Source organism: Sylvia atricapilla, chromosome 5 (genome assembly GCF_009819655.1).
Source record: "Sylvia atricapilla isolate bSylAtr1 chromosome 5, bSylAtr1.pri, whole genome shotgun sequence".
Lineage (NCBI taxonomy): Eukaryota > Metazoa > Chordata > Aves > Passeriformes > Sylviidae > Sylvia > Sylvia atricapilla.
This window is the reverse complement of record NC_089144.1, coordinates 68250839-68264140: the sequence shown is the minus strand read 5'-3', so window position 1 is coordinate 68264140 and position 13302 is coordinate 68250839. Positions and strand designations below refer to the sequence as shown.

The window sequence follows — 13302 nt, the reverse complement described above, 5'->3', positions numbered from 1 at the left end:
TACTGTTGTACAGCTGAGGTGGTGATGCAGTATCACTGAGGACAGTTCATTGTGAGCTGCCATGAAGCCTTGTGTCTGCTGCTCCTAAAGCATTCCATTTCTTTGCATGTGCCTTCCTGTTAAATCACTCTGTATGGACTGTCATTCCACTTAATGCACATAACTCTCTTGGTGGGACTGCTCTACATTGCTCCTTCTTTGCCCACTGGACTGCTATTCTAAAATACATTCCTTTGCCAAAAAGTGTGTGGCTGGCCCTGTCCTGAGAGTGAATCCATTCTACAGGATGGGCTTTGAAAGGAAATGCCTTACGGAACACAATGTGATACAGCATACTGTGAATTTCTCACCTCTGAATTAAGCACTTGCAGACTTGTGTTGTCATCTCAGCTGCAAATAAATTTTTTGCACAGAGATCTGATCCAGATTTTTAGTGGTGGTAGTTACATAGTTTGTAGTCGTGGGGGCTCCCCAAATGCTTAAGTATCATGAAGAGAAGGGCTTGAACTACTTGCTTTGGGTTTTCCATTTGCTCTCTTTGTTTCTCATCCTTCATTTTAACCTAGAGAAGTTCTGTAATGAGAATGATTTAAAAATAACTTGAAGGTGATCAGTAATTATATCCATATACACAGTAACACTCTGTCAACCCCTTTATCATTTTTTGTTCAGCTTAAGGCAGAAGTGGCAAAAGAAGTGGCAAATGCAAGAAGAAAGCAGCACCTTTCATCCTTGCAATATTACTGTGCCCTGAATGCTCTGCAGTACAGGAAGAGAGTGGCAATGATGGAACCTATGCTAGGATATACACGAGGACAGGTATTGACAGTAAATTGTCTGTATCACTTAGACATGTTCCAGGAAAAAGTAAAACATTTTAGTTCTGGATTTAGTTTGAGAATTGACAAATTACAGCGAGGGTGAGGGGGAAACAATTTGCATTTCAGCTTGCCTAGATTCTAAAAACAGATTTTGTTTGTAGCAGATAGGGGAATGTTTAGATATTCAGAGAAGACACTAATGAAAAGAAAATCCAATACACTTCTATGCAAAATCAGCCTAGGGTTAGTTTTTTCACAGCTGAGCTATCAGTGCAGTAGCATTTACTTCCACTGTTTACTCAGTCTGCACAAACTCTCCTATGTAGCAGTTCCCTTCCTGGCACATAGTGTTCAGCATACTGATGAGGAGTGTGCACGATGAGGAACAGAGCATGCTCTGGAGAGCTGGAAGGACAGAACAGTAGAGAGGATTGAGCATAAGGCTGGAAAATCCTTTCTCTGATTTTTATTCTAACAGCAATTTGATAGAGCATTTCTCAAGTCTGATAGTCTGACCCTCCAGGATGTCAGGAGGATCAACAAACCAGTATTATCACAGCACTTGATTCTCACTATTACCTGTTTTAAGGATCTTTCATTTTGATGAAAGAAAGCGTTTGGAAAATGAGAATTGGGCTATGAAAAGAGGAAAAATGGATGTGGTGCTGTGTTTGAGATTGTAGTGTGGTTCATCATCTACATCATCCTGTCTTTTGCAGCCCATGTACCTCATTTAGAATAGGTAGGAAATGAGGATTCAGTAATTTTCCCCACCACGGGAGTTCACAGTGATTCTTTGCTGTAATTATCCTAAGTGTAAGAACTGCATTGGTTTCCTTCACTGGAAGCCAAACTGAACTTTCTTTCCCTGTTCATCTGGCAAAACTGCCTTATCCCAGTGCTTTATACAGGAAAGTCTCAGGTTGTCATGGGAATGACTGAATAACCAGAAGCCAGCTGATGTTGATGCTTAAATATTGTGAACTGCCTTTCAGCACAAATATATATTTTCTTAATTAATTACTCAAACACATGTTTCCAGTTTCACATTTCCAACAAATGAGTAGGTCATACGGAATTTTTGGAAGAAGCAGTGGCTAATGGAGGGGTCATGCGATTGAAAACTGGCATCAACATTTATCATCAGTGGAATTTAGAGCTCTTTCCTCCAGAAGCAGGCTTCAGAAATAGAATAGGTGAATCATTCTTTAGGTGGGCATTCTTTCTCTCCTTTGTAAAGGGAGGCTGTAGTTTATAATGTAGTTGCAGAAATCTGAATCTTGGGAGACGTAGGTCCCAAGGTTAGAGAAAGGGAGTGAAATCACAAGTAAAAGTGGATGAAATAGCTAGTAAATTGCTTAACATAGAAGAATTTGCTTTTAAATCTCTTCCTAGAGTAGATCAGTGATTTTTGTGTTTACCCTAATTAATTGCACACACATCCTAGCTGCATCCATGTTTCACTCAGTTTCCAGTAGGCTCTAATGATGACTGTGCCCTGCAGCAGATAATACAAGGTCAAGTCTACGCCAAGTGCTTTGCTTCTATTGTGTGCCTGCTGAGCCATACCAGCTAAGAGAAGTAATCTTCTGTCACAAAATGTGCACTTTGGCCCTGGTAGCTTATTTTTTAGCTCCTTCAGTAGAACAAAACCCATGGTGAAACTAGTTGATTACAACCAGTTGCCCTGGAGGCTTCTGCAGGCCCAGCTACACTTAGCCACAGCACTTTGAAAACTTTCATGGTGGAGTTGGTAGTTCAGGTTGGACTGCTCAGTCTAAGGGATGATTTGTGTCCCATTCCCTTTGACAAGGCAGAGTTGCACCCAGCAGTTCCTAACACCACGAGCCCCAGCCTTGCCCTGGGCTAGTGTGAGAGAAGCTACCTGTTCCCTTCTTTGAGTTCATTTAGGAAGTTCTTTGGAAACATACCTGTCAGCAGCCAGCAGTTTATCTGTGGTGAAAGGGTGGAGAGTTGCAGAAGTGGGGAGTAGCAAGAAAGGCAATGCAGCTGTTTTGCCCGTGTGTTTGATCGCCCGCCAAAAGTACCAGTCATAATGGGAGCACTGTTAACACTCCCACAATCTGCTGCTTGTCTGCCAAAGCCAAGAGAACCTTCAGTGCCCTTTTTTCTTGGTATTTTTCAGATCAACTTCTTTAAGAAAGGAGCAGAGATGTTTTCCAAAAGAATGGACAGCTTTTTGTCATCTGTTTCAGACATGGTTCAGAGGTAACCCGAGTGCTTCTGTTTCTTTTTGTCATTCATTGGAGTCAGAGCAGTAGCTCTCTAACCTTCAGCATGTACCAGAGAGTGCCTCTCTTTCTTTCTAATTAGATTCCTTCCATGCATGCATTGCATTGTTGAGCATATTTTGTTGAAGCCACAGATTTGTAAAAATAAAAATGTTTGTACATGGAAAAGAAAATGCTGTCTGTGTACACTGAGGAGAGTATTTTTACAGTGTAGTCAGAAACTATACACTGTGGAGTGTTCACATGCTTTCTTACATCCCTGTGTCTCTTCATGAACAGAAAAGCATGGAATTTGGCCTAGAAATGGGTTAACAGGATTAATATAATAATGAATGTAATAGACTTAAGGTGCTTTCTGAATTACTGATACTTATATTTACTGGGTCTTCTGTAATAATAACAATAATACAGTAACAATAACCCATTAACCTCTCAAATAAGGATTTAGGGCCTAAAGTGTTTGGTGGTATAGTTACACAAGGCAAACAAAACTCACCCTAGGGAACATACTCATTGCATTCAGTGTAGGCTGTATTACTCCATTGAATTCAACCTGCTTTGGCTAAGTCCTAAATTTCAATAAATTGCTTTTTTACTCCTAATTTTGTGATTTTTTTTCTTACACATCCCCTCCACATCTTCTACTTGTAGTGAAGAGTTTCTTTATATTTAAGTCCCTGTAAATGTAAACTTTACACTTGAAATGTAGTCATAATAGAGAGAACATTATTCATAGAATCATGAAATGTTAAGGGGTTGGAATGGACCATAAAGATAATATAGTCCCAATGAGTCCTTGACTTTAATGCTTCATTCCTTTCATATCAAGCTGTAACCAAATCATTACTTACTCTCACTCTGGTGGCACTTTAAATAATGCATACTTGTTAATTTGAGAACCATGCTACAAACAAGTGCTCTGTACAGTAGATTATTTCACTAAATGATTCTTTACTTTCTGTACTTTTGTACTTACTTATATATCTTTGCACACTCACTTGTGAAATAAATCCCTCTACAGAGTCTATACAGCATTTGTAGAGACTGGAGGACAGATTTTAAATTCCATTGAAATAGTGTCTATTGTTTAGTAAGTCTAAGGCCTCTTACTTATGTCTTACAGGCACTAGGAGGATCCTGCCATTGGATCCTCACCATAGAATAAGCCCTTGTTTTCCACAGTCAGATGGATTTGAGTTCTGGACAGTGTACAGTAGTAAATGGAAACAAAAATAGGCTGCTCAATTATTTTGCTGAGTCTGGTTTTTGTGTTTAAAGTGTCTCACACAGTAAAGCTTGAAAGTACAACTCAAATCTAACTAGTAAAGGTGTGTGGTGACTTTGGAAAAACCAAAAGAGAAGTTTGTAAAATTCTGAATGGCACTGTGCAGCACAGAATTACTGGCACAAGACGGGCTTTTGTGACTTCAGTTTGCACAGCCACTGAAAACTCTGCTGCCCACTCCTCTCCTTCCTTAGTGCTGAGGATCACAAGGCCTCAGTGAGTCACATCTGCTTGCTAGTCAAGCTAAAACCTTTCCACTTGTCAGATTTGTTCTTTTGGAACAACAAGCTGATGTGACCCATTGTGCAGCTACAGAATTTCAGTGGTATTTAAAAGCATTTTCATTTTTACAGTGAATATTGATAATGGTGTAAAAAACACAGGAGATACTTACACTAACACATTCTCAGTAATCACTGGGCCTAATTGGCACAAATGCATATAACTTTAGAATTGTCAGGACTTTTCTTCCTGCCTTGGAGATGGGAGAAGCACATCTTAGGAAGAGAAATATAGTCTCAAAAACCATGAAGGGGCCAGCGAGGTTTTGTCAAAAGCATTTTGTGGTGTAACAAAAATGACAAATCCGAAGATTCATTGAAATAACACAGAGTTAAAAACTGACAGCATAGTTCCATTGTATGTAAAAATGGAATTTGAATAATTATTTTTCTGACATTCAATGATGGAGTGGAAAGGCATTAGCTTGCAAAATATGGTCTAATTTAATTCAGATCTGATGTTTCCTGAAGCACGCCAAAGCAGAACACAGTACTACAAACAAAAAATTACAGGTAATTAAAATCCGTGACCAGTTAATAGGTGGTGCCAAGGCAAAAATTCCGGTGTGTTACAGACTTGGAGGGATTAGACAAAGTTCTTTGAAATCCAAGAGATCCTCTAGTACAGCCTTGAACAGCTTTGAACTATGCCTCTATACTAAGGCAATATCTGTATGTGTTCAGTGTAAATTTATGGAAGCATTAGTTTTAGAAACTGTCTCTCAAAAAATAAACTTAACTCTTCCTTCTCAGTATGTCTCAACGTTTCTTCTGTGCTTGTTTCAGTATTATAAAACAGTATTTCCCAAAAAGTCTATTCAAAAAATAAATTTCATCTTTGCACTACCCTCCAAGGTAATATCAGGTGGTATTTTTGTTCATTTTGGCTTACGGATGGTACCTGTATCCTGGTATAAATGGCTAATGATAGTTCTGGGTTTCTTTTTATGGTGGTGTTTGTTTTGTTGTTTTTTTTCCAGCATACAGGGAGAGCTGGATGCTGAAGCTGAAAAAATGAGAATATCCCAGCAGGATTTAATTGCAGTTAATGAATCTGTTTACACCCCAGATTCTGATGTAACTTCACCTTCCATCAATAGAAATCTCATCCAGAAGGCTGGCTACCTTAATCTTAGAAAGTAAGAAGATTGTTGTTGCCTGCTGGTTTGTTTAGTGGGTACATTTTTTGGGAGGAGGGTCTAAAGACTCCTCAGGCATTGATGTTTGAGGGTCCTAAATCAGTTTGGTGGCTCTACTTTTCATCCTTCAAGCACCTCTGTCATCTTTGGAAATGTGCTTTTGAAGCTGTAGCCAAACTGGAGGCATTTGAGACTATTTTTCTGAAAACAGAATTTTGCTTCTGATTGAATTTGCCTTCAGGAATGATTTCCTGCATTCAACTGGCTAAAAATTAGAAGCTGATGAGGCTGGGTTCAGATTGTTTCCAGATCTTAATGTTTACAAAACCAGCTATCTTTTGTAGTTACTACACATTTACATAAATGACCTCTTTTACATAAACAAAAGCTTTATGGACAGTGCAAGTTTGTAACTTTGAATGTGTATCATATGTAGAATTACCTCTGCAGATTTTACATTTAAAATTTTACATCAACTTCCACAGGAGATAGGTATATTGGTGGCATATAATAACCCTATTTATGTGATCAATTAAATCTCAGTTGATAATTTTGTTTTTCTAGTCATTTTTTTCTTTGTGAGTGTACATCTATTAATTTCTCATAGTATTCCAAAAGTTGGATTACAATATAATAGGACTCTCTAGCTAAGCAAGAGATGGACTCTGAGATACTACTGCAGTAGATATTTTTATATTATGAATCTTTGTGCCTAAACTGCTCATAGTATTTCATGTCACTTACTTGATGCTCTTTTATTCCTTAACTACAAGATAGGATTTTTAAGTTTAGAATTAATTTATTTTTTCAGCTTTCATTAAAGATTAGTTTCTGCTAAGAACAGGTGCTGCTTTTCATCTGAACAGAGACCCATCATTATAAAAAATGCCAGGGGTCAACATAAAGTTCTGATTAGCATCATGATATGTTTGCAGTTTCATACCTGTTTGGAGTTATTTCTAAACAGTAACGAGTCTTTTATCACTGCATCTTCTCATCAGTAAAACAGGTCTGGTGACTACAACTTGGGAAAGACTCTATTTCTTCACTCAAGGTGGCAACTTGATGTGTCAGCCAAGGGGAGCAGTAGCTGGAGGATTGATTCAGGACCTGGATAACTGCTCTGTTATGGCTGTGGACTGCGAAGACAGAAGATACTGCTTTCAGATCACTACTCCTACAGGCAAAGCGTATGAGACAGGTTTTGTTTGGGGATAGCCAGTCACACCCACCCCTTCAGATGCTCTTGCCTGTAAAACTTGCTTGGTGTAGTAGTAAGCTTTTCTGGATTTCCAGAAGGGGTGACGCCAAATTAAAAGCATGTTTCTTCCAGTCCTCCCCCACAAATGCCTGAATGGCACATGTGGTGTCTTTTAGCTACAGCTTATTCATGATACTTGTTCCTTTGGTGGTTAATAGATGTAAAGCTTGGTGATATTACTGTAAGCTCTGGAGTTAAACAGCCCTGGTGTCCACTGTTGGCACTTACACACTGTGTTTATATTTTAGGGGTATAACCCTTCAAGCAGAAAGCAAGAAAGAATATGAGGAGGTAAAAAAAAATTCTTAATGTTATTATTCTTGCATACAAGTGAGCTTGAAGACTTCAATTTCATTTTTCCCTTCCAGTGGATATGCGCCATCAACAACATCTCCAGACAGATCTATCTCACTGACAATCCAGAGGTGGGAGCTTGTTTCCATCTTTCAGTCAATTCCTTCAATTTGCTCTCCCATTGTTCTTCACATGGTAAGGTAAACTACATGTCTAAAAGCTGCTCTGTCTTGTTTTCATAGGCAGCTGCAATCAAATTAAATCAGACAGCTCTGCAAGCAGTGACTCCCATTACCAGCTTGGAGAAAAAACATGAAGTTCAGCACTCCAGGTAATGTTCTCCCTTGCATGGAGCAAGGACTGCGTGCAGTTGTATTCAGCCTGAGGCTGAGGGCTGTTAAGATGTTGAGATTGTCACTGAGAAGGGTAGACACAAGTCCAGGTGTCTGCTGGTAATGCAGCTGTGAATACAGACAGAGCAGGGAGACAAATGGCCACCTATGGCTAAAACTTAGCCTGCACTCTGAGTTGATCTGCATTCAGGTTTAATATATACTATGTTCAATTTTGTTCTAAATAATATTAGATTTAAGAAAAAGATTTTGTTAAGGGTCCTCAGTAACAGGTAAATAGGAAAATACCTTACATGTCTGCATAGGGATTTGCGTCCTATGATGTCTGCCTCCTGCTTTGGATTTTTGAATAATCCTGTCTCCCTTCCAGGGCAAAGGCAGGGTGTCACTGATGGATAGAAGTGTAACTTTGTTTTTTTTTACATTTGCACTTTAGCCAGACTGTAAAGAATATGGAAAATGACAAAATAATTTCCAGTGAATCAGCTGGCATTCAAGACTCTACACAACTCATTGCTCCTGGAACACCAATTCAATTTGATATTGTACTGCCTGCCATGGAATTTCTGGACCAAAACAGAGGTGGCAGGTATGGCCAGAGGCAGTGATCCATCACTGTAACAGTGTGAATTTAGGCAAGATGAAGTATTGTAGCATTTGTTTGTGGTGATGACCAGAATCTGTAATTCAAGTTTTAATTCTTCCTTCACAGGCGTGCAAATCCATTTGGGGAATCTGAAGACAGTAGCAAAGATGAAGAGGAAGGTCAGTGCTTCTTTCTCCCAGATAAAATTAGTCTTGATTTTAGCTACCCAGTGTCTCTTAAGAAAAGCACCTGACACCATGGAGCAGAAGTAACATCCGTAGTAAAGTGATCTTCCTGTACCAGCTGTAGGGCTGGGCCCTGGCTGTTCCCTTCCCCTGTGCCTGGAACCCACAGCCCTGACAGAAAACTGCTCTCAGAACCAAAGCAGTACCTCCTGTTCTGAACATTCACCCTGCTTTCCCTTGCTCACCACTGGCCATAAAGGGTGCCTGGCTTTGCTGCATAATGGCTGCTTAGTTGTGATTAAACCTTACAGTGACAGTCAAGAAGCAAGGAAGGATTTGGTGAAAACCTCACTGGGCCCAGCTGCATGGAAGGTCAGAAGGACATAGAAGAAAGGGAAGAACGTACAAGGCTTGTGCATGGTCCCAAATTCATCACAGTTTATGTGCACCCGACAGCAAAATAGGCAAGAGAATTTTACTAGCTAATCAAATGAAGCGTAAAGGACCAGTCACACTTTTAAAGCTTCCAGGCGACTACAGTAACTTCCTTCCCCACCTCCACACTGCTGCCTATTCACACAGTTTGAAACTGGGTCAGGGCACTGTGTGACTCATGGCAGAAAGCCACCACTCATGATAGTCACCAACCGCAGGCTTACTTCTGAATTTCCAAAGTGAATAAAATAATTCCGTTGATACTTTGAGCTACTGGAGAATTGAAGTAGCACAGTGAAGGAAGCCGTGGCTTTTCTCTTCCAGATTCCCTGCTGCAGCAGATGTTCGTGGTTCGGTTTTTAGGGTCCATGGCTGTTCAGTCGGACGAGACGTGCGAGGTGATTTATGAAGCCATGAGACAAGTGTTGGCTGCTCGGGCCATTCACAACATCTTCCGCATGACTGAATCCCACCTCATGGTCACCAGCAAGAACTTGAGGTACTGCAAAAGTCTCAGCTTGCTAATATATTCTGTTCTCTCCATACCATTTGTGACTAATTATGTATTGTTGGTTTTGTTTTTCTAAAACACACACACCCTTTGAGGAAGCAAGATCCCAAGAGTCACTTTATCTAAAAAGAAATATCTCTTCTTATTCTGTATTACATAGAAATGATCCTCCAGACTAAGTTGTAAGAATGTCCTATCAAAATCGAAGGGGTGTAGTGGGGGCTATAAGACCCTGCAAAGATACAAAAAAAGATGCAAAACAATGGATTGGAAGATCTGTCTTTCCTAACAATGTCCTTTGACAGTAGTGTCACTGTAAAACATGCTGATATCAGACATTCCCTTTAGCTGGAATGTGTTTATATGTCCCTCTGCATTTTGTGTTAGCCCAGGAATGCAGGATCCTTTCCAAGTGACTCAGAAAGGTGCTCTGACCCGTGCTTGCCAGCAGCTGAGAGTCAAGGCCTAGATTTGAAGCTTGCCAATCTCAGCTAAAGTATCTGACTCTGGGCATATGTTTCCTCATCTGAAAATTGCTTGTGTTACCGCCTTTCTATTACAAAGCCTCTTGAAATTGCCAGGAATCACTCTAAAATAGTTTTCTTTTTTCCCCCTACATGTAATTGCAGGTTAATAGATCCTCAAACCCAAGTTACACGAGCAAGTGTAAGTAACTTTTTCTATCACAGCAGTGACTACTCCGTCACATGAACCTGAGCCAACGTGGTAACTTGAGCTGGTTAAAACAAATGAATTATTTATTTTACTTTTCCAGTTTGATCTCACCACTGTGACACAATTTGCTGCCCATCAGGAGAACAGGAGACTGGTTGGCTTTGTGCTCCACCTCAGTGATACTCTGGGAGAAGAATCCATGAGCGCATATGTTTTCGAGAGCAACACAGAAGGGGAAAAGGTTTGTGTAACATCTAATAAAATTCCTTCTTTAGAAAACAGGTCAGCGGCTTCTTGGCTTACACATCTGGGAAAGTGCTGTAGAAACAAGAGCAGCTCAATTTCTGGCCAAGAAAACCTGTGTTAACATGCAAGCCTTTAGTAGCTGAAGTCTAAAAAGGACCAAATGAGTAGATAATGCAGCAGCATGTATAAAGAGGAAAGGATGGGATGGCTAATCCCAGCATTAAGAGAGAGGGGAAAGTGCTGTCCAGCAGCAGCACTAACAAAAGGAATGTCAGCTCTGTTGGGACATGTACAGCTGTGAAGCTTTCACAGACAAGGCAACTGTGTGTGCTGCCACCACTGGCTGTTTGCTGCCTGCTGTAACAGAAATAAGGAGTGGGATGGAGAACTTCGTCCCTACGAACACTTGTATGCACTCCCCCAAGGGTGGGAATAAAGTGTGGTGACTAAAACAAACCAAGCTGAGTACAAAAATTTACCTGCCTCTCTGAGCTTTGAAGCTGAACCTGAGATAGTTTTCTTTATCGGTAGGTAGCATAGCCAATTGGTATTCCACTTCTGCTTGTAGGCCTGGTTTTAAGACTCCCTGCACTGACAGTTGTGTGATTTACTCTTAATTAAGGAACAGAAAAATCAGAACTGAATGGAACTTTACATGTACTTCTTTGTAGATTTGCTATGCCATAAGCTTGGGAAAAGAAATTATTGAGGCACAGAAGGTAAGTTTATTTCATTCTCCACAGCTGTATGATACCTCATGTTCTGCTTTTCAGCTGCACTGTCCAGGTACCTCTGGTGTGCTTAAGAAAAAAGAACTGCTGCTCTTCCTAAGGACAAAGTTTTGCAGACATTATTTAACACAGCAAAAGCAAACTGAGTTTGATTTCTCAGTAATGTTATTTGGGATAAAATATGCCACCCCAGCCCAAATTCAAAATTACACAAATCCCAATGTTCATGTCTGAAAGAGAGCCATGAGCAAAGTTTTCAAAAAAACCAACTCTTTGGGATGATGTGTAAAACACACAGCTGTTTCACTTTTAGAAACTGACATTCTTTCCTTGCCTAGGGATGAAAATCAGTGGTTTTCCACTTAAAATGAATGGCAGTTACCCTGTCCCTTGTAGATACATTTTATCTGTATAGATGTGACATTATTATTTGCTGTATATTTTTGCTGCTAAGATTTCAGAACAAGTTGGGGAATAAGCTTTTAGTCACAACCACTGAGCATGTGTATAATAAATTCTTTAGAGTTACTTTTCTCCTTGCTTTTCAGTAACTAAAGAACTGCAAAATAAAGGCTCAAAAATTTTTTTTTCTTAAATACCCAAGAGTTGTCTTTACTTAACCAAAAGGTATTATTTATGTTTCAAATCTTTATTCTAGTTTGTTAAAAAAAGTTTGTTAAAAAAACCTGAGTTTGCATAAGCTTAGCAAGAAGTAGTGGGAAATGTGTTCCTCAAAGGCTGCTGGGGCTTGCTGACCTCTCCTTTTTCTTCAGGATCCAGAAGCATTAGCTCAGCTAATGAAGTCTGTGCCATTAACAAACGATGGGAAGTTCATGCTTCTGAATGACATGTCAGAAGAGGGTGGAACCATGCATGGAGGGGAGGAATCAGAAGCATAAGCTGCTCCTGGCACTTCCTGCAGCCTGTGTGGGAGCAGCATAAGCAGAGAGTCATTTTGCAAGAAGATCTGGTTTGCAGTCACCTGCACAGAGCTGAGCCAGCTGCCCTTTCCTGCTGGAGAGCAGTGGTGTCTTCGCAGCAGAGTCCCTCTGGATTTACAGCAGAAGCACAGCAGGACTGTGGCCTCGAGGCATTTTGCATTTGTAATGTGTAGGGTAGAGCTGAGTCCTGGGAGCTGACAATCCTGCAATCCTGAGCAGAGTTTCTGCGGAGCCCCTGCTGCTGGTGGGCAGGAGAGCACAGCTGTCAGACACCCAGGGTTAGTGGCATGGATTACATTTACAGGGCCAGCAGCCTCTCTTTCCACTGAAATTCCTGTGAGCTGCCAGCTTCTCCAACAAACATCAGGCCTCAACTTTCCTACTATAGTCAATTTTCATAGCTTGCATGATTATGTGCATCTGAATGAAGGTAAAAAATGCACTATCTACTTTATTTCAGATGAAGTTATTTTTAGTCTAGTTCATGTGTAACAAGATTTACCTTTTGTGTTAGCCTATTTACAAAACAATTTGTTAAACACTAAATTTTTCCTATTAATATAATCTATTTTTATATTGCATCTAGAATAAGCTTATAAAACAAATCTAAGTGCCTACTCTTACCTTCCAGGGGACCGCACTCTCACATTCTGTAATTAAATAATGGACACAATGTACCTCCTTGATTTATAATTCTAAATACCACTGACATGCAAACCTCAGAAGTAGGCAATGAATGTGGCATGTTAGCTGTGTGCGGTTTTTCTGTGGTTAGGTTTCTTGCAGGAGATGGTAACAGTAGAACCAGTAAGTACTTTTATAGTAAGAATTCTTTGTATTTTTAACATTGTGGTGACATGCAACAGCTGAGTCTACCAGCAGCCTTTGGTTTTAAGAAGCTGAGCAATAAAATGTTAGATTACAAGTCTACAATGTAGTGACAAGTCTCACAGTACCTTCTTGGATTAGACACTAGAAAAATTTGGCTAGTAAGTTTACTTTTTTTTTTCAATCCTGAGAATATCAGCAACATTACTTTGCAAGAACAAAATAAAGAGCTGGGGGGAGGGGGGTAACTGATAGTATAATTTATATTAATCAAGATAAAGTACCTAAAAAAAATGGCTGAAATATCTCAAACCTAATTTAACTCTTCTGTCACCAATAAACTAGATTTTCCATAAACAGAATCTGTGCAACAGTATCTGAAAGATCCCAGACTGGAAGTGTTTGATATGGAATAAATCTAATTTAACTAGTTATTGAATGTTTAAAAGTACTACGGAAGAAAACTGTTAGTAACTGA

The 13302-nt window shown here is 39.8% G+C and overlaps 1 protein-coding gene across 1 annotated transcript in view; it reads left to right on the top strand.

Annotated features, from left to right (window-relative positions):
* APPL2 (adaptor protein, phosphotyrosine interacting with PH domain and leucine zipper 2) overlaps nt 1-13186 on the top strand; it is a 33609-nt gene extending 20423 nt beyond the window's left edge. Inside the window, exons 8-21 of the mRNA XM_066319990.1 lie at nt 673-819; nt 2968-3050; nt 5620-5778; nt 6780-6968; nt 7288-7330; nt 7408-7464; nt 7576-7664; nt 8123-8275; nt 8399-8451; nt 9217-9391; nt 10033-10069; nt 10179-10319; nt 10996-11043; nt 11829-13186. Coding sequence (XP_066176087.1) covers nt 673-819; nt 2968-3050; nt 5620-5778; nt 6780-6968; nt 7288-7330; nt 7408-7464; nt 7576-7664; nt 8123-8275; nt 8399-8451; nt 9217-9391; nt 10033-10069; nt 10179-10319; nt 10996-11043; nt 11829-11954 — 1500 coding nt within the window. The 3' untranslated portion in view covers nt 11955-13186. The remainder of the gene's footprint in view (nt 1-672; nt 820-2967; nt 3051-5619; nt 5779-6779; nt 6969-7287; nt 7331-7407; nt 7465-7575; nt 7665-8122; nt 8276-8398; nt 8452-9216; nt 9392-10032; nt 10070-10178; nt 10320-10995; nt 11044-11828) is intronic.
* Nucleotides 13187-13302: the final 116 nt, after the last annotated feature.